Source organism: Panthera pardus, unplaced genomic scaffold (assembly GCF_024362965.1).
Source record: "Panthera pardus isolate Hobbes unplaced genomic scaffold, ASM2436296v1 HiC_scaffold_2, whole genome shotgun sequence".
Taxonomy (NCBI): domain Eukaryota; kingdom Metazoa; phylum Chordata; class Mammalia; order Carnivora; family Felidae; genus Panthera; species Panthera pardus.
The window spans coordinates 43,237,916-43,265,573 of NW_026526765.1; the positions used below are offsets into that span (position 1 = coordinate 43,237,916).

Here is a 27,658-nt window from a genome sequence, read left to right on the forward strand (position 1 = left end):
ACAGACAGTTCAGCCATTGAGGAAGAGGATCTGGTGGGCAGGAAATGTGAAAGAATCAAGTGGAAACTATATAAAGAACTATGTGAACGTAAGTATACAGACATTCTCCTTCGTGCCAGGAATGCTCTTCTGCAGAAACCTCTGGCAAGGGTCCTCATCTAAAGCTGCTCATGCAGGAATAGACAACCAAAGCAAAGAGAGGAGATATTTTAGAAATATTAAGTTCTTAAGCCTGTGAAGAGTTTTTCTCTACAAGTGTTCTTTGTTCCCAGAGAAAACAGTTGGGGCTGCAGGGCAGGAATCAGAAAATAACTGAAGAGACATTAGACGTGATCTTTATGTGTAACCACCAGTTTATAAATGTATGTAAAAAACAACAAATGCATAATAAAATGTCACTTGAACATACCAAGAATCAAGGCCACTAGGGTCAAAAACATTAAAATGAACAGTCCTGGGAATGGGTTATCAAAAGCAGAGTGTCTGAAATACAAGTTTAGATGTAGCTTTTACATATTAGTCTTAGCATCCAGCTGCATGGAAATGAAAGACAAAAAGAATAATAAATGAAAATGTACTCTTCACTATACTTTTTTTTTTACTGATAGGAAATATTCAGATGGGTGAAGCAGGCTTGCTTGAAGTTACACAGTCTGCGAGTAGCTGAGCCAGTATTAGAACACAAGACCATCTGGTTCAGTACCAAAGCATTTCCACAACACCAAACTCCCAGTGAGGGAGAATAAATGGGTGATCTGGTCAAGTAGCACCAATTTCAAGATCCAGGATCCTTCCAGAGAGACAGGTCAACTTATATGATTGAGACGGGAAAACGTATAAACATCATCTGATCCACCTATCTTTCCATCTTTGTACAAGAATTTTACATGTATCTTTAGGGGTCATGCTAAGCCCCTCCTTATAATGTAGTTTCTAGGAATTTATTTATTTATTTATTTATTTATTTATTTATTTATCTATCTATCTATCTCAAGCTTTCTTCATGTCCTTTACAGGGAATTACTGTATGGCCAAAATGATGCCAAGCTAATATTAGCTATTTCACAATGTCTGGTTATTATTAATCTGGTATAATATAGAATATGTAACTTGACAACATTCTATATACATAACTTTAAAAGTTTTACACACCATGTTGAAAATGTTCTTCATTTATGATTATTTTCCATCATCTTTGCTGAGTTGGGTATCACCACACTACAGACATCTATAAAGATGTCTCATAAATATCAAATCAATCAGGTTCCTAGTATTTATTAAGGCTTGAGCTAATACTGAAGGCTTTTCTGCGTTCAGTTCATTATGATTTTACTACTGTATGAATTCTCTGATGTACAGTGAGTTGTGACTTCTGGATGAAGGCTTTCCCACAGATAGCACATTGATAGGGTCTTTCCCCAGTATGAATTCTCTGATGTAAAACAAGGTCTGACTTCTGGGAAAACGCCTTTCCACATTCAGCACATATGTAAGGTTTTTCTCCTGTATGAATTCGCTGATGCCCTGGGAGGTGAGACTTCTGAGAGAAGGCTTTCCCACATTCACTGCATATATAAGGTTTTTCTCCTGTGTGAATTCTCTGATGTCCAATGAGATGTGATTTCTGACAGAAGGCTTTTCCACATTCACTGCATTTATAGGGCTTTTCTCCAGTATGTGTTCTCTGATGTATGATCAGCTGTGACTTCCGGGAGAAGGTCTTCCCACATTCAGTACATTCATAAGGTTTCTCCCCAGTATGAATTAACTGATGTGTAATGAGTTCCGTCTTCCTGCTGAAGGCTTCCTCACATTGAGCACATTTGTAGGGTTTCTCCCCAGTGTGAATTCTTTTATGTATAATGAGGTGGGACTTCTCACAGAAGGCTTTCCCACATTCAGCACATTCATATGGTTTCTCTCCAGTATGAGCTCTATGATGTATGATCAGCTGTGACTTCTGGGAGAAGGCCTTCCCACACTCTCTACATTCATAAGGTTTCTCTCCAGTGTGAATTCTTTGATGTATAATGAGGGGTGATTTCTGGGAGAAGGCTTTCCCACACTCACTACACTCATATGGCTTTTCCCCAGTGTGAACTCTCTGATGTATAATGAGGGAGGATTTCTGAGAGAAGGCTTTTCCACATTCAGAACATTCATAAGGTTTTTCCCCAGTATGAGTTCTCTGGTGTACGATGAGATGAAACTTCTCACTGAAGGCTTTCCCACATGCACCACAATCATATGGTTTCTTTCCAGTATGAATTCGTTGATGTACAATAAGCTGTGACTTCTTGGCAAAGGCTTTTCCACATGTAACACACACACAGGTTTTCTCCTTAGTTTCAACATTCTGATATTGCATAAGGGATTGTTTACTACTAAAAATGTTCCCACACTGATTGTTATTACAGGGCATTACTCCATTGTGAATTTTCTCAAGATTAGAATTAGATGTACCATAGCTAGATGATTTTCCACATCCCAAACTCTCATCAGGGTTTTTTCTTGAATTACTCTTATTACAACTACGTAGATCAGCATTATATTTCAAGTTCTTTTTAAATACATCATAGCTATGGGATCTTTGTCTTAAAGTATCTGGCTCTATGCACTCTTGAAATATTTTTCCAAAGGCATTATATTTATGGCCTGACTCCACAGTCACTGTTTTGTTGCTGATGACTGTTACTTGCCTGAAAAGCTTGTCTTGGTTTTCCTGACATCTCTGTAGCTGGCCATCATCTTGACAGACTTTTAAAATGGAGTACAATGAACCATCCTTTGTGACTCCTTTCAAGATATTATTACGCAAGGAAACAGACCCCAAAATACATGATTTGGGGTTGTCAAGGTTACTTTTCCTGTCTAAAAGAAAGAAAGATAAAATAAAACAATTATAAAGAACAATAAACAAACAAACAAAAAAGAACAATAAATATAATGCAGAAGAACAGAACAAATGATTAATCCAATGTAGTTGATGAACTCAGAACACAGGGACAGAGACAGGCCATCTCCTAACACAGGTCAGCATAAAGTATGATCAGATGAATGGATGGAAAAGGATATTAACGAGAAAAATTAGACCTGAAGGAAATAGAAATGTATCTGGGTTATTATCACTCTAATCGTGGATTATTCTTCTAGAATTTTCCCATTTCTCCTGCTTTCTGAATGGAAATCCTTTTCACTTTCTGAATTCATTTATCTTATAAACCATTTGCTACATATATACGTAACTATTATCCTGTGACCATTATCCAAAGAAACAAGGTCCCTTCTGTACTCAAAATATTTTAACTCTCTTCAGTCTACTTTCCTAATTAAAAACTAACACAAACAACAGAAAAGTCCAAGATCCTGCTATGGATTCAGTATCAGATTCACACCAAGAATCCAAGCTTATATTCCACTACTTCCCATAACACCTTCAATATATACCAACAGAAACTAGCAAAGTTCTCCCAGAAAAGCCTTCATTCTCTACCTTCAAAGTTTTATTCACACACCCTCTCCCCACCACAATCTGCCTTCACCTTCCTCCTTCAGCATCACCAACACTTAGTATGTTTCAAAGCAGCTACAGCTGCACGCTCCAAAAAACACCTTCTCAAATTCTGCTGCATATTTAGACGTGCATTTTCTCCGAACTTTTAAAATGGTAAAACTTTTAAAATGGTATATTTGACACATAATTTTGTACACCATGTGCCTGGAGGTCTTACCATGTAAAGTACAACCTATGTTCTTCGGAGGAATTTGCCTTTCTATTGCCTTTTCATAAAAGGTGTTAAAGATACACATATATGCAGAAAGGAAGAAGATCAATAAGAAACAGCCTCCTCCTTATAAAGGTTAAGAATTATTTAATTATTTGTCAAATGCCTACTAAATTCTCAGCACAGGAACAAACAATAAGAAATCTCAATAAGGATTTCTTATCGAGCCTCAGGCATCAATCAATTAAGAAAACAAAACAATCTGAGATTTCACTTCCCTTGTCTCCCATCTGCCTGATTTTCATCTGTATAGATCCAATTTGATACGTCTCTCTTGATGATCCATGGATCTTCTCCTTGTTCCAACTTAGAGATGACATCTGGTTTGGAAACTGGATATCCTATTAAGTGGAAATCACAGAGGAATTGGGATTGGGGGCACTGAAGGAAAAAAGAGAAGGTGTTGTTTCAGAAGGGCTACAATGAATCAGTCCAGTTGACCCTCAGCAAACACCATGACCTCTGTTTGGGAAGGTCTGAAGATCGTAAGTCATTATATATCTCAGGAACCACCTAAGCACAGCACCTGATAAGGAAAGGCCCTTGGTTGGACAAGTCTGAGTGATGCAGGGAAGCCATCCTTACCCAGTGAGATCACGTGGCTGAAGTTCTCCAGCATCACATCTCTATACAGGGTCCTCTGAGCAGGGTCCAGTTGCTGCCACTCCTCTTGGGTGAAATCCACAGCCACATCCTTGAATGATACCAACCCCTGTAACAGTATATTCCTGTTCAGTCTGAAGTGACCATTCTCATCATTCCTACTATAGTATATAAAACTACAACTACACCTAGTTTTGTATCATAGTATTTGGGAGAAACAGCACAAAATCTTGTCTTTACAAGAAGAGACAGATTAGGAAAACAGAAGAGGTAAATCAAAATGCCTACCTAATACAAATGGTAATTTAATAAATGATAAGGGCAGCATTCAAATAACTGAGAGGAAAACAGATTATTCAAAGAATAATACTGAAACAACAGGAGAGTCAACAGGAAAGGAAGAATGTTGAATCCATATGTTAAAGGTGGAATTAATTGTATGCTCTTAAAATTCATATGTTATATGCTAACTGCTAGTTTCTCAGAATGTGACCTTATTTGAAAACAGGGTCACTGCAGATGTAATTAGTTCTATGAGGTCATTAGGATGGACCCTAATCCAATATGACTAATATCCGTATGAAAGGGAGAAATTTGAACACAGAGACAGACACACATAGAAGAAAGATGATATGAAGAGACATGGGGAGAAGATGGTCACCTATAAGTCAAGGAGAGGGGCCTAGAAGATTGTTCTCTTACAGCCTTCAGAAGGAATCAACCCTGCTGACACTTTTGAGTTTTGGCTTCTAGCCTCCAGACCTTTGAGACAATAAATTTCTGTTGTTTAATCTACCCAGTCTGTGGTCTGTTGTTAAGGTAGCCCTGGAAAACTAATACACCATATTTTATGTCTTGAGAAATGCAAAATATACATTCTAGATGAAGCAAAAAATTAAATTCTAAAAATATAGCCAAGAGCATAAAAGTAACAAAACATGGGAAGATTTTTGTTAATAATTACAGAGCAGAGAAAGCTTTTGTTTTTTGAGTTTTTTTAATGTTCCTTTTTTATTTATTTTGAGAGAGTGAGAGAGACACAGAGAGAGGGAGCGAGCAGGGGAGGTGCAGAGAGAGGGGAAGAGAGAGAATCCTAAGCAGGTTCCATGCTGTCAGCACAAAGCCTGATGTGGGGCTGGAACCCACAACTGTGAGATCATGACCTAAGCCAAAACAAGGAGTTGGGCACTTAACCGACTGAGCCACCCAGGCGCCCCTAGCAGAAAAAGCCTTTTAAAATAAGAGATTAAAAAGAGAAAAAACACACATAAAGAATCACAGAATGTCAGTGTTCTTGAAGATCATAATGTAATACCCTCAATTTATAGGAAAATAATCATAGCTTCACCTCAATTAATGGTTCTCCGATATATATATAGATATATAGATATAGATAGATATATATATGTAATAACTAGTAATATAATGAAGTATACCAATTACAGTAGCAATACTGAAAACAGACATAATGAGAAATGTACAGGAAACACTCATAAAAAAATAAGATTATTGATGTGACATTAACACACAAAAAAATTGGGTAAATGTAGAGCCGTAAGGTATTTCTGGAGGGGAAAGGGACTATTTTAATTAGGTCACCATCATGTTCACAGTTGTCATCTACTAGAATCTGAGTGATGTTTTTCAGCTTTTCCTCCTAAATATTTCATTATTATCAAATATTGCTTTCAGAACAAAAACAGATTAAACACAGTTTCCACTGTCAACACCCCCTGCTTAAAAGTATCCACTGGTTCTATCCTTTCGTATACAATCAGTCTCAATCATCTCAGTCCCACGCCAAGTCCCATATTCACACCATCAAGCTGCCAAACATTTAATTTGTCCTTAAAACAACCTTATTCACTTTCTCATTTTACATATGAGAAAACCTAGAATTACAGTAGTTCAGTAATCACTTGCCAGAGGTCAGGAACTGAAGATATGATTAACTCTCAGCTTTAAAAAGCAGGTATTCTGATTCAGTGGCTCCACACTGCCTCCTTGATATTGTAAACAAGGTCTTCTGTATTTTATTGTTTTAATAACACCCTTAGTCAAACTTCCAACGAAACACCCTAGATTTTCGTTTTCCTCAAATTCTCAGCCTTCCTAAAACCACTCTGCCCTCTCTACTTTTGTAAATGTTGTTTCCCATCCTTATCCTACTTCTCTCATGATCTAAAGCTCAATAATCTTTTAAGCCTATTTTCTAACTCCTTATACAGCTGGTTGCTCCCCCCTCTCTGTTTTAACAGTTCCTTGCTCCCATATCTATTATAAAATTTTTATTTGTCAATGCTGCTTTCCATGTCTGTTTACCTAATTTTTCTCTGCATTCCTCCCAGAAAAAAAACCATACCGAAATCTTCTTGAGATACTCCACAGCCAGTCAATGCATGTGACACAATTAGGTACTCAAGAAATGTTCACTAAAAAAAGGAATGAATGAAGATTACAGAAAATAAAATAAAGTTAACATTTAACTAAGAATAGTTCTGTGGAATAATCAGTTACTTTCTTTTGATCTAAAGAACAGTGACATGAGAAAGAAAATAAATGTGGAATGTAGAGAAAATCCATTCTGACAGGAAGTTTAAGAGATGTAATTTTAACATTCTGATTTTGCTTTATGAATTATACTCAAATGCTTCATTATACTAAGTATGCATAAATTTTGTTAATTTTGAGAAAAATATAATGTATAATCAGTGGGAAATTGTACTCTTATCATCTACAAACAAATGTTTATGGCTTGGGTGACTGGGAGAATGGAAGAGAGAAGGTGTTAGAAGAAGAAAGAAGAATAGATATGTATACAAATAATGACTTCACTTCTGGACAGTATGGGAAAAATATAAATCCCTCTTCCTAAAGGAACAGGCATACAATCAGTTAATAAGCCCCAGTAGTCGGATTTATTAAGCTAATAAAAATCCATTTTCATTCTCTAAAGCTACTCCAACAAATATAAGACTAACTAGATATGTAATTTTAAACCTTCCAGTTGCCACATTCAAAAAATTATTTTCAAATATATATAGGTATCTCAATATATCCAAAATATAATTTCAAAGTATAACTGATCTTTAAAAATTATTAGTGTGCTTTTTGGAATTGTGTCTTCTAAACTCGGTATGTATTTTACACTTAAGGCACACCTCAATTCAGGCTAACCAATTTCAAGTGCTCAGTAATCACATGTGGCTGGTCGCTCTGCACTGAACAGCACAACTCTAAAGCTACTGACATTCAAGAAAAAAAACAAAACAACCTTACCTTTTTGCAATAGAACCCACCTGTTAAGCTTTACTGTAAAATACACATGAGCACTCCTAATGCAAAAGTTGATTACTATATTTGATAATAATAATGATGACAATATAATAACAATACCAACAATTAACACTTAATTTAGAACAAACCATCCCAGGTACAATTCCAGGCATGGTTTTTATTTACTTAATTCTTACAACAACCCTATGAGGTTTCTAATCCCCATTTTACAGATAAGGAAACAGTCACTGTTTGACCAGGCTGGAAAGAAATATCATGCATCCACTAAGATAATAAAGAATTCTAGGGGCACCTGGGTGGCTCAATCGGTTGAGTGTCCAACTTTGGCTCAGGTCAAGATCTCATGGTTCATAAGTTCAAGCCCCACATCAGACTCGATGCTGTCAGTGCAGAGCCCGCTTTGGATCCTCTGTCTCCCTCTCTCTGCCCCTCCCCCGCTGTGCTCTTTCAAAAATAAATAATCATTAAAAAAAAAAAAGAATTCTAGGTACTGGCATAGGAAGATATTCAAAATGTATACAAAAATCTTTACCTGGGACAATTAAAAAGCAAGTTTTGCATCACGGAATCTTTACTGTGTAACATTATTTCTCCAAAAGAAAAACACAAGAAAGTAAGAGACACTCTTATACATTTGTACTTTCACATGTACACAGTTAATCATAGTTATATTGAAAAGGTTTGGAAGATTACAAACAAATGGTTAACACTGAGAGTCTTAGAAGGAGGAGAGTTAAAAGGTTTAAATTTTTATCATTGATATAGTTTGAAATTTATATACCATGTACATAGCCAATGTTGGCAGAGAGAAAAATCACTACACACTATTAAAAATGGAAGTGCAGAGAAGGAACTGGCCTCGAGTTGGAAAGTGATCCTACACAATCTGAAACCACAGCAAAGGGTATGGAGTATCAGGGACCCATGCTCTACAAAGCTTTGCCAGAGAATTATAATGTAAGAACTGCCCTTTGGGAGAAAAATAGATTTTGGAAGACCATTCAAAATGCACCCATCCTGTGTTATCCAGATTTTAGCAGTAGGTAAAACTGGACAATAGGAAGCCTCTATAATCAATCAGGTCCTCTAAACCAGAAATCTAACAAACTTTTTCAGTAAAGCATATATTTTCAGCATTGCAGGTCATACGGTCTCTGTTGTACTTACCCAATGCTGCCATTGTAGCAGGAAAACAGCTACAGACAATACATGAACAATAAAACTGTCCATAAAAATAGAGAAATGAATTTGGCCTACGGGCAATAGTTTGGTGAGCCTAGCTCTGAAGGATAAAGTTCATGGAGTCTGGCTATGACACTGTAACTTCCCTCTAAAAGAGATCATTTTGTGATACAGCTACCAGAAATCTACTGTTGCATTTACCACAGGAGTGTTGCTAAGAATACTGTGTACTCCATCATCTAGACAAAGACCCAGAATGGAAATTTGTTTTAGTCTTACATGGTAAGAAAGAATTTCTTCCCATGGAAAACTGATCTGTTTTCTCTTTAGAGGACTGTAAATCAATTAAGTGGTGATGTCTTCAAGAAAGATCAGAAAAACTGGTACGTTCGTTTTTAAAAATGTTTTCAGGCCAGGTTTATCTACATGTTCCCGAGAAACTCTTTCTAGGTCTTAACTTTCATTTTGGCTACCTTCTCCCTAATCCAAATTTTAGCTATCTGCACTATTCCATTTGGTCGGACAGAAAATGAAGGAAATTCTGAAAATTAAATACAAAAGCAACTCACCTGGGACTTCATCATTCTCTGCTCTCTTCTACAAGTGCAGATGTCTGAAAAAGCAAGACTGGTGCTCAGATGGGCATTTTCACAGACCAGACCGTCTGCTGCTTCCACATTCACCAATCTAGAAACAACCACTAGAATCAGCTGTATGATGACACAACCAGTGGGGATAAGGCTATTTGGTCCTTGAGAGGGTCAGGAAGCACTAGGTGAAGGAGGTCCTCTGGTGACCACACTATGAAGATACAGAACTTGGTCAGGGTGGTTTAATTGTAAAGATGTGAAGGTATATTTCACACTGACTTACTAACAGCTTATTGTTTCCCTATGAATCAGTAATTCTATTTGTAGAATATTCTCTTAAGGCAATAAACATAAATGGATATGTATAAAGTAAACTGTAGATGGACTGCTCCAGCAACAAGAATGGCCATGACCAAATGGAAAACTGAGAAATGCATTCCCTTATTCCCCAGAAAGAACCAGCAGCTGAATTCCAATAATCTCCCAACAGGTCTTCTATATTTTCCCCCAACTCAGCAAACTCTCTTGCCAATCAATATTCATGGGCCAAAATGTTAATTTTAAGATGTTTTCTGTTTAAACTATTATTACAGATTTTCAACAGTGCAGTCATCTACATATAAAAATGGTGATAGGTTGGAAACTCTCATACAAGAGAATATACTACAATGCAGGAAGGCATATTACCCGGTCAATTTTTCTCAGTCCCAGAAGGAGTCATTCAGACAAGACTGAACTGGTTCAGAGCAACTGAATGCTCCCAAGACAGGGAGGCTGTTTTACATGGGGTATTCCAGGCGTTGTCAAAACTGATCTGGAAGGAAACAATCAAGAGAAATAGTTATACTCATCTCTGGGTACCCAGCAGGTGCTCAGTAAGTGTTTCTTGAATAAAACAACATGATTTCAATTCTTAGAAAAAGCTGGGCTGAAAATCATACTTTTGATAACAATCCATCCTTTTAAATTTGTTTGGTCTTGTTTTAAAATGACCATTTTGGGGGGAGACGAGGGCCAGGCTAAGGGGGCGATGGTGGACCGCGAAGGGGTCTGACCTTTAAGAACTCAATGGTTGCCTAAAACCTGTGGAAACTTTAAAGTATGTAAAAGCCTTTCCCGAAAAGTAGGGCTGATCATGCCTGATCCCATTATTGCTCCCTCCAAATTTCTGAATCCTTGGGTCTAGCAATGACACACCCACAGAATTCCCCCATGACCACTACATCACTGACCACCACATGGATGGTCATTTAGTCCGCAGCCTCCTCACCAATCACTGATTCTCCACAGTCCCATCAATCACTGACCCCAGTCAGTCCTCCTACACGCCATTTCGGATCCCACAGACAACTCCATCACTGACACATTATTCCCCAATTACTAATCTCATACCTCACTCCAACCCTGACTCCCAAATAAACCCAACATGAATCCCACACACCTCCCCACCCGTGACTTCATAAATCTGTAATCACTGACCCTCACAGACCCCTCCTCTCCCATTATCAATCCAACAGACTCACCGCACATAACCGCCTTCTGTCTTGCGGCTCCGTTATCAGGTCTCGAAACGCCCATCACGGCTTTAACCGGGACGGCTGTCACAGCCATACTGCTGAACTCTCCCGCTTCCTGTCTGGGTGAGCACAGCGCGGGGCTCCCGAGCCTGCGCCGAGCGGTGCTGGGAGGTTTTGCCCACTCCGCATCCTCGGCGGCTTTGTTCAGGAGGCAATATGGCCGCCCCCAGGTGCTATGTCGGAACTGGGGCCGCCATCTTGAGAATTTGGTCAGTTCCGTACACGCGGAGGAATTCGGTTCCTTCCGAGCAGGAGTTTGGGATGTGCCACCGCCCCCTGCCCCAGGGAAGGGGGCAAGATGATGGAGAGGAGGATTTTACGAACCAGCTAGGTGCGAGGTTTTGCAGAGAGCTTTTACAGGTTTGGGGAAGAAATTTGAGTGATACGACCCCTACTAGAAGACTGCATTTGGTGAAAGAGGAAGAATTTCGAATGTTAAAATACTCTCATGGACGGCACTCCTTAAATATGTTTGTAATGGTACAGCCTACACCGGGAGGTTCGCCTAGCTTGGAGGGGTGAGGCGTAGAATGGCACAGTGCCTCCGCGGAGATCCCACAGTGGGCGCGAAGTGGTGGAAGAGTTCACTGGTGGGCGGAGGAGGGGATCCACAGTAGAAATGAACTTTATACTAAAAGCTATTATAAGGGATTCTGTAGGGGAAATTAGTACTACTAATTGCTGTAAGTTGCTGAGGCGGCCTGAAGGAAAAAGGAACATTCAGAGGCAGGGAGGAGGAGGAGACGGAGGCACAAAGCGTTGACGTGGAGAAGCTGGCGAGAAGAGGGGCAGCGATCCTGCTGCTAAGGAGAGGGCTGTGTAGACAGCGGTGGGAGCCGGAAGGACCGAAAGCAGGACGCGTAGGAACAGAAGTGGGAAGCTAGGGGACACAACACGGGAGACGCGGGGGGAGGCTGAGACCGAGAAAGGGGAGACTGAAAAACAAAAATGGAGAGGAAGCGGGGAGGAGGTTAGATTTCAGGAAAACATCACTTGAAAAAATAATGAACCACAAAGCACTTACCATAACCTTTAGGTACTTCAGGCTTTTATATTAAAAAAAAAAAAAAAAAAAGTGCTAACTAATGTTTCCTGTGCTTAGATATGCTTTTGAATCATCAGTTTTTGAAAGAGCCATGAGATTTTTGGCTTACGTAATTAAATGAATAGCAGTTTTACATTGAGCAGTTTTATCATGTCAAGTAAAAACAAATCGATCTAGATGAGAGATTTTATTCAGAAAGATGGTTGCAATAGGGAGAACACTTCATTCTCAGAAATCTGCAAGCATCTCAAAATCAAACCTTACCTTTCCCCACCCCCGCCCCAACCCCCCTTTTTTTATAGAGGGTTAAGAAGGGTTAGCAGTAACCTTCAACAGGTAGGAGTGCAAGTGGCAAAAACAGGACACTTAAAAATGTTTCTGGAGTTCTCAGATTCCGTGAAAAGCTGTTAAGGGAGGATGTTATGCATATACATATTGCTTTATGTGGTTAAACTTGGGGACCAGCCAAGTTTAGGGGCCTGTGGAAAAGAGAGGGGCCTAACTATTGCTCAAGGAAGAGAGTAAAATAGCAATTGCACTACTAGGTATTTATCCAAGGGACACAGGTGTGCCGTTTCGAAGAGACACATGCACCCCCATGTTTATAGCAGCACTATCGACAATAGCCAAAGTATGGAAAGAGCCCAACTGTCCATTGATGGATGAATGGATAAAGAACATGTGGTATATTTGTACAATGGAGTATTACTCGCAATGAAAAAGAAAGAAATCTTGCCATTTGCAACTATGTGGATGGAACTGGAGGGTATTATGCTAAGTGAAATTAGTCAGAGAAAGCAAAAATCATATGACTTCACTCATGAGGACTTTAAGAGAAAAACAGATGAACATAAGGGAAGGGAAGCAAAAATAATATAAAAATAGGGAGGGGGGCAAAACATAAAAGATTCTTAAATATGGAGAACAAACGGGGTTGCTGGAGGGATTGTGGGAAGGGGGATGGGCTAAATGGGTAAGGGGCATTAAGGAATCTACTTCTGAAGTCATTGTTGCAGTATATGCTAACCTGGCTATAAATTTAAAAAGTAATTACTTAGGGGCACCTGGGTGGCTCAGTTGGTTAAGCGGCCGACTTCAGCTCAGGTCGTGATCTCGCGGTCCGTGAGTTCAAGCCCCGCGTTGGGCTCTGTGCTGACAGCTCAGAGCCTGGAGCCTGTTTCAGATTCTGTGTCTCCCTCTCTCTGACCCTACCCCGTTCATGCTCTGTCTCTGTCTCAAAAATAAATAAACGTTAAAAAAAATTTTTTAAAGTAATTATTTAAAAAAAAAAGAGGGTAAAAAGTGGGCAGTTGCGATCAATTTGAACTCCCACAGTTACATCAATATTTATTGCATGCCTTGTGCTTAAGGCAGTGTAGCCACTGTGCTAGGCACTAGGGGTATAATGATTAATTTAAGATCCTCAAGGAGTGGGGCACCTGGGTGGCTCAGTTAGTTAAGCCTGTGACTTCAGCTCAGGTCATGTTCTCCTGGTTAGTGAATTTGAGCCTCACATCAGGCTCTGCACTGACAGTGAGGAAAGTGCCTGGGATTCTCTCTCTCCCTCCCTGTCTCTGCCCCTGCCCCACTTGTGCTCACACACATGCTCTCTCTCTCTCGAAATAAATAAACTTTAAAAAAAAAAAAGACTCCTCAAGGAGTGATGCCAGTGGATGCTGTAAATATGGGAAGGGCCTAACCATGAGAACCTTGTAGTAATTTAAAAAAGTTTAGCTCTTGAGCCAAAGTGTGATGCAAAGCTGTCCCTAACGTAGTATCTCATTAAAAAAGAAGGTGAAGGAGGAGACCTCCCTTGTAATGAAAGAAATAAGAATTAAAGCTGCAGTAAGATCCTATTTCTCATCTATTAGCCTGTTAAAAAGTATTCTACTTTTGGAAATATATGGTGTTGATAAGGCCAAGGGAATAAGGAATTCTCATATGTTACTGGTGGGACAGAAAAATGATACAGTCCCTATATAGGTGGTTTAGCAATAGCTAGCCAAAATACATGTATTAGTGACTTCCAGCAGTTGGGCTGTGAGGACAAAGGCGTGCTGGGAATGGTGACCAAGAAGCTGGCGTGGCAGCTTGAATTCATTAGAAGAGTCAGTTGCGCCAACAAATGGAAATCTAGGAAGAAGCAAATCCATTGTTTGACTACATAATTGTCACTGATTTTGAGTCAGCATGTAGGAATGATGGGAAACGCCACCAGAGCCAAGAAATTAATGAACTTCCAACACTTTGCTGAACACATTAACTGGAAAAATTGAATCCGACTTCCACTTCCAGGCCTATGTCCAGCCTCAGGAACATCCAATTCTTTCTGAATTTTGCATGGAACTGACAGGCATAAAATGGGCTCAAGTTGATGAAGTGTCCCTCTGAGGCTTTGCTTAACTCAGTTCTGTAAATGGATTCAGAAACAAGAAAATTATCATTTTTGTTCCCTTATGTTCATGTTTCATTTCTTAAATTCCACATGACTGAAATTAGATGGTATTTGTCTTTCTCTGAGTGACTTATTTCACTTAGCATTATATACTCCAGCTCCATCCATATTGTTGCAAATGGCAAGATTTTATCTTTTTAAATTTTTTAAAATTTATTTTTGAGAGAGAGACAGAGAAAGAGAGACAGAGTGCAAGCAGGGGAGGGGCAGAAAGAGAGAGACACACAGAATCGGAAGCAGGCTCCAGGCTCTGAGCTGTCAACACAGAGCCCGATGTGGGGTTCAAACTCACAAACCGTGAGATCATGACTTGAGCCAAAGTCGGACGCTTAACCAACTGAGCCACCCAGGTGCCCCAAGATTTTATTCTTTTTATGGCTGAGTAATAGTCCATTATGCACATTGTCTTTTTTTTTCAATATATGAAGTTTATTGTCAAATTGGTTTCCATACAACACCCAGTGCTCATCCCAAAAGGTGCCCTCCTCAATACCCATCACCCACCCTCCCCTCCCTCCCACCCCCCATCAAGCCTCAGTTTGTTCTCAGTGTTTAAGAGTCTCTTATGCTTTGGCTCTCTTCCACTCTAACCTCTTTTTTTTTTCCTTCCCCTCCCCCATGGGTTTCTGTTAAGTTTCTCAGGATCCACATAAGAGTGAAACCATATGGTATCTGTCTTTCTCTGTATGGCTTATTTCACTTAGCATAACACTCTCCAGTTCCATCCATGTTGCTACAAAGGGCCAGATTTCATTCTTTCTCATTGCCACGTAGTATTCCATTGTGTATATAAACCACAATTTCTTTATCCATTCATCAGTTGATGGACATTTAGGCTCTTTCCGTAATTTGGCTATTGTTGAGAGTGCTGCTATAAACATTGGGGTACAAGTGCCCCTATGCATCAGTACTCCTGTATTCCTTGGGTAAATTCCTAGCAGTATGCACATCTTCTTTATCCATTCATCAGTCAGTGGACATTTGGGCTCTATCCATAGTTTGGTTATTATTCATAATGCTGCTATAAACATTAGGGTGCATGTGTCCCTTTGAATTAGTATTTTTGTATTCTTTGGATAAATACCTAGTAGTGCAATTGCTGGATCATAGAGTAGTTCTATTTTTAACTTTTTGAGGAACCTCCGTACTGTTTTCCAGAGTGGCTGCACCTTGGCATTTCAACCAACAGCATAAGAGGGTTCCCCTTTCTCCACATCCTTGCCAACACCTGTGTTAATTTTAGCCATTCTGACAGGTGTGAGGTGATAGCTCACTGTAGTTTTAATTTGTATTTCCCTCATGATGAGTGATGTTGAGCATCTTTACATGTGTCTGTTAGTCATCTGTATGTCTTCTTTGGAAGGATGCCTATTCACGCCTTCTGCCCATTTCTTAACTGGTTTAGTAACTACAGAGAGCTAACTGAGGGTTATTGGAGGAGAGGTTGGCAGGGGGATGAGTTAAATTGGTGATGGGTATTAAGGAGGGCACTTGTGATGAGCACTGAGTGTTACAGGTATGTGATGAATCACTAAATTCTACTCCTGAAACTAATATTATATTGTATGTTAACTAACTGGAATTTAAAGAACTTGAAACTATTAAAAAAATAAAAAACAAAAATAAAAATAAATACATGTATTAGTTATCTGTTGCTGTGTAATGAATTACCTGAAAGTTAGTGTGAAATTATAAACATTTACTGTGACATATTTCGGTGCGTCAGCCTGGGAACAGCTTAGCTGAGTGGTTCAGGTTTCGTCTCATGGGGTTGCAGTCAAGCTGCTGGCCAGGGCTGCAGTTATTTCAAGGCTCAAGTGGAGAAGAATATTCTTTCAAATTCAATCGAGTGGCTGATGACAAGTCTCAGAATATCAGTTTCCAGGTTTAGTTCCTCACTATGTGGGCCTTTTTTTAGGCTACTCCTGACATGGCCGTGGTCTTCCCTCTCCTCAAGCCTGCCTCATAATGTGATAGCTGGCTTCTACCAAGACTGAGCAAGTCAAGGGAGAGAGAGAGGGTGAGCAAAGGCACACAAAACAGAAACCACACTCTTTTTAGAACCTAAATTGAAAGTGGTATCTTATTACTTCTTCTGTATTCTGTTTGCTAAAAGTGATTCACTAAGGCCTGCCTGCCCACAGTTAAATGGGAATTGAGCGCCACTTCTTAAGGGGAGGATTGTTAAAGGGTATATGGACATATCTCTAAAATCACAACACTACATAACTTTCACCCTTTGATTCAGAAAATCCACTTCCAAGATATATTTCAAAGATATATTGGCCAAAAAAAAAAAAAAGACAAAAAAATATGGTCAAAAGATTATTTATTACAATAATGTTTTTAGTATCAAAAGATAGCAGTTAACCGGACATCTACTAATAGAAGTCTGGTTATATAAATTATGGTATCAACATAAAACAGTATTATTCATCAGTAAGAGAGACAGAAAAATCTCTATGTACTAATATGGAGTGAAATTCAGGATATAATGTTACAAGAAAAAAATGAAAAATTTATTACCATTTAGTTTTATAAAATGTGAAAATGAATGAATATATATGCAGTCAATTGTCATTATTCATGTTTATGTCCTATATAAGGTTGCTGCAAACAGAATTAGTGAATTAAAAAAACACATTGCTCCTAGGGGAAATATATAAATATATATACTTACACACACACACACATATATATTGGATATAATCTTAAACTGCAACTTCGTGAAGTTTACAACTTTGTGTAATTAAGATTATAATCTTATAATCAATTAATCCTGGTAAATTATACTTTATTTTACAAAAGAGAAAATTAGGTTCAGAAGCATTAAGTGACTTGCCTGAGGTGACTCCATTAACAGGTGCCAGAGTTGGATTCTTACTCCACCAGAGCGGCCCTAGAGCTGGAGGTTGTTACACTCCAGTACACTGCCCCTGCTATTTCCATCCTCTTGAAAGCTGGAACAAGAGGAAGAGTATCCCTTCAGTTCAGTCTCACATGGAAATGTGTGCATGAGGCAATGCAAATTTTTCACTCTCTGTACATGTCTGCTAATGACTACAAAAGGACCACATTGATTTGGGGTTTATAAATTAATTTCAGCAATTAGGTATATTTGCAGATATGGAATCTGTGAATAATGAAGATCAACTGTATGTATGTTTACCTGAAAAAAAGCAAGCAATGAAAGAATAAACCATCAAAATATTATCTATAAAGGATGTTGTTAGGGGCGCCTGGGTGGTTCAATCAGTTGAGCATCCAACTCTTGATTTCAGCTCAGGTCATGATCTCACGGTTGTGAGATTGAGCCCCACATCTGGCTCTGTACTGTGTGTGGAGCCTGCTTTAAGATTCTCTCTGTCCCTGTCCCTCTGCCCCTCCCCTGCTCTCTCTTGGGGGGGTGGAGGTGGGAAGTGTTGTTAGTTATCTACTGAAATGTAGCAACTTACCCCAAAATGTAGTGGCTTAAAACAACACACATTTATTGTCTCTGTGTGTCAGGAATCCGGACAAGGATTATTTGGGTCCTCTGCTTCAAGGACTCCCAAAAATCTATAATCAATGTATTGGCTGAGGCTGGGATCTCATCTGAAGATTCAAATGAGGAAATATGATTGTTGGCAGAATTCACTGTCTCAAGAGTTGTCGAACGAAGGGCATTCACATCCTTACTGGCTGTTGAAAGAAAGCTACCCATAGTACCTTGCCATGTAGGACTCTCCAACTTATGACTTGTATATTTAATGAGGCAGGAGAAAGAGTCTATAAGCAAGACAGAAGTCAGTCTTTTATAACCTAATCACAGAAGTAGCACTCATTCAATGTTGCTATATTCCATTGGTTCAAAGCTACTTACTCATATGGAGGGTATTACAACAAAGGATACCTGGAGGTGGGAATCTTTGCCCATTTTAGACACTTCCTACCACAGGAAAGAAGAAAATAAGGTAGAGGGTGCAGAGACAGTACCCAATCTTCTCTGAATGTACATGTTCTGTTGACTTAACTTTAGAACCTCAAATTTTTACATAATTATGAGGGGTGCCTGAGTGGCTCAGTTGACTAAGCATTGGACTTCAGCTCAGGTCATAATCTCATGGATCTGGGTTCAAAGCCCACGTCGGGCTCTCTGCTGTCAGTGCAGAGCCGGCTTCGGATCCTCTGTTCCCCTCTTTCTCTGCCCCTCCCCGCCTTGTGCTCTTGCTCTCTCTCTCTCTCTCTAAACTAAATAAACATTTTTTAAAAACTTACATAATTATGAAACAAAATTAAATTTTATAAAACAATCCCAAATTTCTACCTCTGGCCAAAGTGATGTAACAAGGAATGGATTACACTTTCACCTGAAACAATGGAAAAACCAGACAAATGTATGAAACAATGGTTTTCAAGTGATCCTCAAAGATGGGAAACAAATGAGGTAACCCCTTTGATTGCTCAGTTTACTGCCTTAAGAAAATTTACAGGATGCAGCATAGGGAAGGGGAGCCTAGGCAACAACCAGCAGACTCTCAGGGTTGAGGAGAAAGAACTAAGAGTATAGACAGACCAAGGAAGCTAGATTCACAGAGCAGAGAACCAAAGACCACAAAGCTGCACCAAAAGGAGAGCTCCAGAGCTTGCAGAGGGTCTATGTAAGTACTCATCAGAATATTGGTCAGTGTATGCATATAAGTAATCTATCAAAGTTTGGAAAAATAAACGCTTGAAATGAAGGAGAAAACAGTAACTAGGTGTCAAAAAAGCCAAGATTAATGCTATTTCTACCAGCCAGACTGGCAAACTTCACTCTTCGTGAGGCATTGGGAAGAGTACTCAAAAGGTTCTACCCCAATAGTGAAAGTAATTAGCTCTACACTAAAATCTTGCTCTGGTGCCGCCTAATAATCAGACTTGAAAGGATCAAGCTGTTTCCAAGTAACAACTGAACTGCAGAGAAAGGTTTACAAAACACTGGAATACAAAAATATCCAGCACCCAACAAGGTAAGATTCACAATGTCTTGCATCAAATCAGTAATTATCAGACATGTATAGAAACTGGAAAATGAGGGGTGCCTGGGTGGCTCAGTCGGTTAAGCGTCCGACTTTGGCTCAGGTCATGATCTCACGGTCCGTGAGTTCGAGCCCCGCGTCGGGCTCTGTGCTGACAGCTCAGAGCCTGGAGCCTGTTTCAGATTCTGTGTCTCCCTCTCTCTCTGCCCCTCCCCTGTTCATGCTCTGTCTCTCTCTGTCTCAAAAATAAATAAACGTTAAAAAAAATTAAAAAAAAAGAAACTGGAAAATGATACTCATAACAAGAAAAAGCAAAGAAAAAGAAAAGGGATCAGAATCGAAAAAGATACTGGAAATTACAGATCTGGATGTTAAGAAGTTATAGTTCTTGCAGTCATTAGAAGGATAATGCTAAAATATTATGAACAACTCTAGCCTCATAAATCTGACAAGGTAGAAGAAATAGACCATTTTCACAAACACCAAAACTCAACCAAGATGAAATAATCTACATACTCCAAATTAAAACTGATTCTTAAGTAAAGACCTCACAAAAAGAAAAGACAATTTCACTGGAGAAATCACCTAAATTTAAAGAAATAACACTCATTTTATACAATCTCTTCCAGAAAACAGAAGAGACTACATGCCAGATAATTTTATCAGGGAATTATTACCAAAATCACACCAAGAGAGAAAACTACAGAACAATGTCTCTCATGAACTTAGCCATAAAAATCCTTAACAAAATATTAGCAAACAAAATCCAACAATCTATTAATAGAATCACACACTATGATAAAGTGAAATGTATTCCAGGTATGCAAAGCTGGCTCAAATATGAAAATTAACCAATGTAACCCATTTATCAAAAAGATACAAAGAAAAAATGTGATTATATCAATCAACACAGAAAAATCATTTGACAAAAGTCCAACACCATTCATGACAAACACTCTCAGCAAACTAGTAATAGAGGGGAATTTATTCACCTTGATAAAGAGTATATACAAAAAAGGAAAACAGACCAAACATAATATTTAATGGTGAAAGACTACACATCTCCTCCTTTAGATAAGGAACGAAGAATAGTATTTGCTCTCACTACTTAATTCAACACAGTACTGAAAATCCTACCCATCAAAATAACACAAGAAGACAAAATTAGAAGCACAGAGGTCAAAAAGGAAAGAAATAAAACTGATATGAATCACTGCCTTCATAGAAAATCCAAAGGAATTTACCAAAATTAAGCCTAAAACTTAGTAAGTGAGGTCAGCAAAGTCAAAGGATACAAGATCATCAGTGCATAAAAATCAATCACATTTCTATATGCTAATAATAAGCATATGGAAATAAGAACATAACACTATTTGAATCAGTTCAAAGGAATCAAAACACTTGGGCTTATACTTAACACATAAAGGACCTTTACGAAGAAAATTACAAAAGGTTGTTGAAAGAAATCAAACAAATGAAGAGATAGCTCATGTCTATTGATTTGAAGATCATAACTTGTAAAGATGTTAGTTTTCCTCCAAATTGATCTATAGATTTAATGCAATTTCTATTAAAATCACAGAAAGCTGTTGTTGTTTGCAAACTTAGACAAGGTTGTTCTAAAATCTGAATGGAAAAGGACAGGCCCTAGAATACTAAAGCAATCTTGTAATAAAGAATAAAGTGATGGCACAAAAACAGACACTCAGATCAATGGAACAGAATAGAGAACCCAGGAACGGACCTACAAACGTATGGCCAACTAATCTTTGACAAAGCAGGAAAGAATATCCAATGGAATAAAGACAGTCTCTTCAGCAAGTGGTGCTGGGAAAACTGGACAGCAACATGCAGAAGAATGAACCTGGACCACTTTCTTACACCAGACACAAAAATAAACTCAAAATGGATGAAGGACCTAAACATAAGACAGGAAGTCATCCAAATCCTTGAGGAGAAAGAAGGCAAAAACCTCTTTTACCTTGGCCGTAGCAACTTCTTACTCAACATGTCTTCAGAGGCAAAGGAAACAAAATAAAAAGCTTCTGCACAGCGAAGGAAACAGTCAGCAAAACTAAAAGGCAACTGATGGAATGGGAAAAGATATTCGCAAGCGACATATCAGATAAAGGGTTAGTACCCAAAATCTAGAAAGAACCTATCAAACTCAACACCCAAAAAACAAATAATCCAGTGAATAAATGGGCAAAAGACATGAATAGATGCTTCTCCAAAGAAGACATCCAGACGGCCAACTGACACATGAAAAACCGCTCAACACCACTCATCATCAGAGAAATACAAATCAAAACCGCAATGAGATACCACCTCACACCTGTCAGAATGGCTAACGTTAACAACTCAGGCAACAAGATGTTGGCGAGGATGCGGAGAAAGAGGCTCTCTTTTGCACTGCTGGTTGGAATGCACACGGGTGAAGCCACTCTGGAAAACAGTATGGAGGTTCCTCAAAAAATTAAAAATAGAACTACCCTATGACCTAGCAATTGCACTACTAGGTATTATCCAAGGGATACAGGCATGCTGTTTCGAAGGGGCACATGCACCCCAATGTTTATAGCAGTACTATCGACAATAGTCAAAGTATGGAAAGAGCCCAACTGTCCATCGATGGATGAATGGATAGAGAAGAAATGGTATATACATGCAATGGAGTATTACTCAGCCATCAAAAAGAATGAAATCTTGCCATTTGCAACTACATGGATGGAACTAGAGGGTATGATGCTAAATGAAATTAGTCACAGAAAGTCAAATACCATATGACTTCACTCATATGAGGACTTTAAGAGACAAAACAGATGAACACAAAGGATGGGAAGCAAAAATAATATAAAAACAGGGAGGGGGACAAAATAGAAGAGACTCATAAGTATGGAGAACAGAGGGTTCATGGAGGGGTTGTGGGAGGGGGGATGGGCTAAATGGGTAAGGGGCATGAAGGAATCTACTCCTGAAATCATTGTTGCACTATATGCTAACTAAGTTAGATGTAAATTAAAAAAAAAAAGTTAAAAAAGAATAAAGTGAAGGTGGGGCACTTGAGTGGCTCAGTCAGTTAAGCATCTGACTCTTGGTTTTGGGTCATGTCATGATCTCACGGTTCATGGGTTTCAAGCACCACATCAGGTTCTACACTGACAGTGTGGAGCCTGCTTGGGATTCTCTCTCTTCATCTCTCTCTGCTCCTCCCCTGATCTCTTTCTCTTAAAATAAATAAATAAACATTAAAAAACTTTTTTTAAAAAAAGAATAAAGTGAAAGAAATCAATCCCATAACTTCCATTCATCATTGTACTGGAAGTTCTAAATCAGTGTAAACAAAAGAAATAACAGATGCCCAGTTTGGAAAGGGAAAGATAAAGCAATCTTTATTTATAGATATATGATTTTCTATATAGAAAACTTGATGTATTCTGCCAACAACAACAACAACAACAACAATAACAACAACAACAAAAGGGCTATTCTTAGAACTAATCAGTAAGTTTAGGAAGGAAAGTTGCAGTATACTAGATCAATAAACGGTTTTATTTCCATATACTATCAACAAATGATCAGACTAAAATTTAAAATATCTACAGAATTTCTTTTAAATATGAAAGACTTGTGGTAAGTCTGACAGAAAATGGAAACATTTATACATTGAAAACTAGAAAACAATGCAAATAGAAATGAGACTTAAATAAAAGGACTATGTCCTGTTCATGTGTCAGAAGCCTCATTATTGTAAATCTCAAACTGATTTAGAGGTTCAGTGCAATCAATTTAAATTGCAGCAAACTTTTGAGATGAAATTGACAAGATTCTTTTTTTTTTAAGTTTCATTTTATTTTTGCGAGAGATAGAGACAGCACAAGTGGGGGAGGGGCTGAGAGAGAGGGAGACAAAGAATCCCAAGCAGGTTCCAGATGAAGGGCTCCATCTCATAAAACCATGAGATCATGACGTGAGCTGAAACCAAGAGTCAGATACTTAACTGAGTCATCCAGGTGACCCAAAATTGACAAGATTCTTAAAATTCATATGGAAATGAAAAGGTCTTAAGAATAGCCAAAAATCTTTGCAAAAAAAAAAAATTTGTTTGAGGTCTAATACTACCTGATCTCAAGATTTATTATATACACAGCTACAATATCAAGACAATGTGGTATTGGTGTAAAGACAGAAAAATGGGTAAATGAAATAATAGATCAGAAATAGATACAACTGATATAATAACAACAAATTTTCAACAAAAGCATTTCAGTGGGGGAAAGAATAGTGTTTTTAACAAACAACTGGATATCTATATTTTAAATTGAACCTTAATCCATTCTTCATAACGTATAAAAAAATTAACTCAAAATGGACCATAACCCTAAATATAAAATCTAAAACTATAAAACTCCTAGAAGAAAATGTAAGAGAAAACCTTTGGGACCTAGAATTAGGCAAAGAGTTCTTAGATAAGGACAATGAAAGCATGAACCACAAAAGAATAAATGAGAAATTGGACTCTAGTCTTCAAAAGACCCCACTAAGGGAATGGAAAGAGAAGCCACAGACTAGTGACAGATATTTTCACATCATATATCTGTTAAACAACCAGCAGCCAAAATGTACAAAGAGTTCTAAAACCAAAATGTTAAAAACTGAGCAAAATATTTAAACAGACACTTCCCTGGTGTATTAATGGCAAAAAAGAACATACAAAGATGCCCAACATCATTAGCTATCAAGGAAATGTTAATTAAAGCCACAATAGGATACCACTTATGCACCTACTAAAATGACTAAAATTTAAAAACTAGTATTACCAAATGTTGGTGAGGACATAGAGAAATGAACTTTTAGACACTGCTTGTAGGAATGTAAAATGGTGTAACTACTTTGGAAAATAGGTGATTTCTTTTAAACATAAACCTATACGATCCAGCCATTCCATTTATAATTATCCAAGAGACTAAATATTAGGCATGTGTGCATACACCATACAATATCCAGGACGCGTGCATAGTTATACAAGAATGCTCATAGCAGCTTTGTTTGTAACAAAAACTGGAAGTAATTCAAATATCTATCATAGGAAAATGAATATTCATACAATGGAATACAAATTAGCAAGAAAAAGGAAAGACCTCTTGATACACAACAAATTGGATTAAAATTCAAAACAATATGCTGAAAGGAACCAGGAAAAACAAATTTTCACTTTATTATTCCATTTATTTCAAACTGTAGGACATGCAAATGAATGTATAGTGGCAGAAAGCAGATCATTGGTTGCCTGGGTACAGGGTGGAGAGCAAGTGAATAAAGAGTCATTACCAAGGGGTAAGAAGAAGCTCTCAAGGATGGACATGTTCCTTGTCTTCATTGTGGTGACAGTTTCATTGGTATATATGTAAGGCCAAAGTTACCATATTATACACTTTAACTATGTGTAGTTTATGGTATGTATTAAATTAAAAAAAATTTTCTTAAAAAAAAAAAACCTCTTCACCATGTTTAAAATGCCCTACATTTATCTGCTTTTTTTTTTTTTTTTTTTTTTTTTTTTTACATCAAACACCCCTTCTAATTCATTCCACTTTAGACATTCTGTTCTTCCCCACCTTTCACCTCAAGGCTTTTGAGAAAGCTCTTCTTACTAGTATACAGATTTATCACTACTCTCACCAATGGCCACAGCAAATAAGATTTAGATTATCTTCCCCAAATAAAAATACCTTTCTCTTCTGGTCTTTCTTAGTCCCAGTTTACCCACACCTTATAAACTTCCTAATGTAATGAAATTTTGGAATATTATTCCACACAGGTTGTTAAACCAGTAAAACTGTTCATTCACCCTGTCATTGAGTCCTTCAACTAATATTTAGTGAATGTTACATACTATGTACTCTTCTAGAGCTTGAGCCATATCATTATAATAATGCAGCTAAATATTCCTGCTCCAGTCGTACTTAAATGCTAGCAAAGTGGACTGAGAGTAAATAAACAAATTATAACATGACAAAAATGCCATTAAAAAAGTGAAATAAAGCAAAGCGATGAGCAGTAACACTTGGGGGAGTGTTGTATTACATACAGAGGTCTGCTAGTCTTAGAGAAGTCTCACCTAATCAGTCATCTATGAACACAGAGTCAGAATATACTGCCAATTCTACAGTGATAAAATTATATAATAGTTACCAGTGTCTGCTCCTCAAGGCTACCAGAAGAAAATAACAAAAATTGGAGCAGATATAAACAACGTAGACAATAAAAACCAGTGAAAATCCATGAAACCAAGAGTTGATTCTTTCAAAAGCACAACAAAATTGACAATTTTTTAGCTAGACTGACTTAGGAAAAAAAAGAAAAGATTCAAATAAAATCAGAAACAAAACAGAAGGCACTGTAATTGATTTTACAGAAATAAAAAAGATTTTGGGTACTCTGAATAACTGTACACCAAGAAACTGGATATTCTAAATGAAATAGACAAATTCCTACAAACCCAAAATGTACCACGACGGACTGATAAAAGAAGTAGAAAATCTGAATAAACCTGAAACTAGTAAGGAGATTAAATAAGTAATAAAAACCTCCAAAAATATAATCCTGACGACAACTGCTGCCTGGCAGTGTCTCCTCGGCACCAGAGGTGAGCAGAGATGCAGACCATACCTCAATCCTCTTAGAGATGAAAAATTTGAATCCCAAAGAAAAGCAAGATCTAGAAAGCAAAACAGTCTAGAAAATCAACGCAGGGAGTGACACTGAAGAGGCTGAAAAACAGTAAGTTGTACCAGAACCAGAGAACAAGAATGAAGGAAATCAGGATAAAGAAGGATAAAGAAGAAAGGGAGCCAGAAACATCTAGAGATGAATATAAACAAAAGTACTTCAGAACATACGATAAGACTTATCAGTGTTACAGACCAGAATCAACTTCAAGTTCAGCCACTCTTTTTCACTGTCTACCATGAACAGTTCACTCTATGCTTCAAGTCAACTAAACAGGACAAATACTCCTGTAGGTATAACGTCTGTTTACTCCAGAGTATTAACAAAGGAAAATGAAAGACAGGGAGAAAAAAAAAAAAAGGAATGAAGATGAATCACTACCTAAATCAATCATAGAATGATGGCAACAAGGAGAAATAAGACCTACAGAAGTTTAATATTGGAAATAAGCTATCAGTGAAAATGAATAAGAACAACAATCATATAGAAGAGGGATCTAATAAGAAAGAAAACTTAGATTCCATTTCTACATAAAAAGCCAGTCCCACATCAATTAGTGATCAGTGCGATGCCTTACTGGGATGCTTTGGATCACTTTTTTAAAAGAAAGAAAACTTTACAGTGGCAGGCTAGAAAAGGAGGATTTCTGACTTTAAGAACTTTTATGAACAAATTCCAGCTGAAATTAAAAAGCTGAAAACATAGCTACATGATGCAAGTATGGAACTGACAGATCTTAAAATGCAGATGGAAAAAAGGCATCTAGAGATTAGAAAGATTTACTGTGAAGTCTCTACTGGAAATGGAAAAAAGGGAACAAAAATCTTTAGAAAGAATACCAGAAGTAGTAGAGCTCCAATGCTACCAGACGTAAAAGCAGACAAATAGAAACTAAAGGATGAAAATAGGGCACTGGTCAGAGTGATAGGCAAACTTTCCCAATTAAAAAGAGAAACAGCAAGTAATGGAATTACATATTATAACCTAGTGGACCATAATCAACAGTCACTTGAAATTCTTGGAGACTATCATTTTCAGAGATTCTGCCACATGCCCACTTAGTATTTTTGTTTGCTTTTCTTTTCTTGTTTTGAGACCATTGTTTCACAGTAATGCAGCTGCTGAGAAGTTTGTTTTAATGACTGAGAAAACTTGGTTTACAGGTCTAGGATGTAAAGAAAGTGCTCAAGGCCAGATCTTCCTCAGATATTTAACCAGTAAGCCTTAGTTGTACGTAAACACATTCACATCAACAAAAACTTTGAGCTCTCACAGAAGACAATTATTCAACATTTTTGATGAGCCACAGTTTTGAATTTTGCAATATTTAATTTTTTTTAAATTTTATACCTAGGTTTGGTTTTGTATTTTTCCTTTGTAACTCTCCATGTG

General features: G+C 37.9%; 1 protein-coding gene and 1 pseudogene across 2 annotated transcripts; one reads left to right on the forward strand and one right to left on the reverse strand.

Annotated features, from left to right (window-relative positions):
• Positions 1-335: 335 nt before the first annotated feature.
• Positions 336-11,258, reverse strand: ZNF300 (zinc finger protein 300). Of its 2 annotated transcripts, none has more exons than XM_053907042.1 (6): positions 10,981-11,258; positions 10,145-10,271; positions 9,437-9,480; positions 4,371-4,497; positions 4,000-4,126; positions 336-2,867 (listed from the first exon to the last, which is right to left on the reverse strand). In XM_053907042.1, exons 3-6 carry the CDS (start codon positions 9,449-9,451, stop codon positions 1,322-1,324), a joined length of 1,815 nt encoding a protein of 604 aa, XP_053763017.1. In that variant the 5' UTR covers positions 9,452-9,480; positions 10,145-10,271; positions 10,981-11,258; the 3' UTR covers positions 336-1,321. The 2 variants fall into 2 exon arrangements, with proteins under 2 accessions (XP_053763017.1, XP_053763016.1); XM_053907041.1 differs by having other exon boundaries at positions 9,437-9,554; positions 10,981-11,257.
• On the forward strand, positions 11,191-27,328 carry LOC128778379 (protein phosphatase 1 regulatory subunit 12A-like; annotated as a pseudogene).
• The last annotated feature ends 330 nt before the right edge of the window (positions 27,329-27,658 follow it).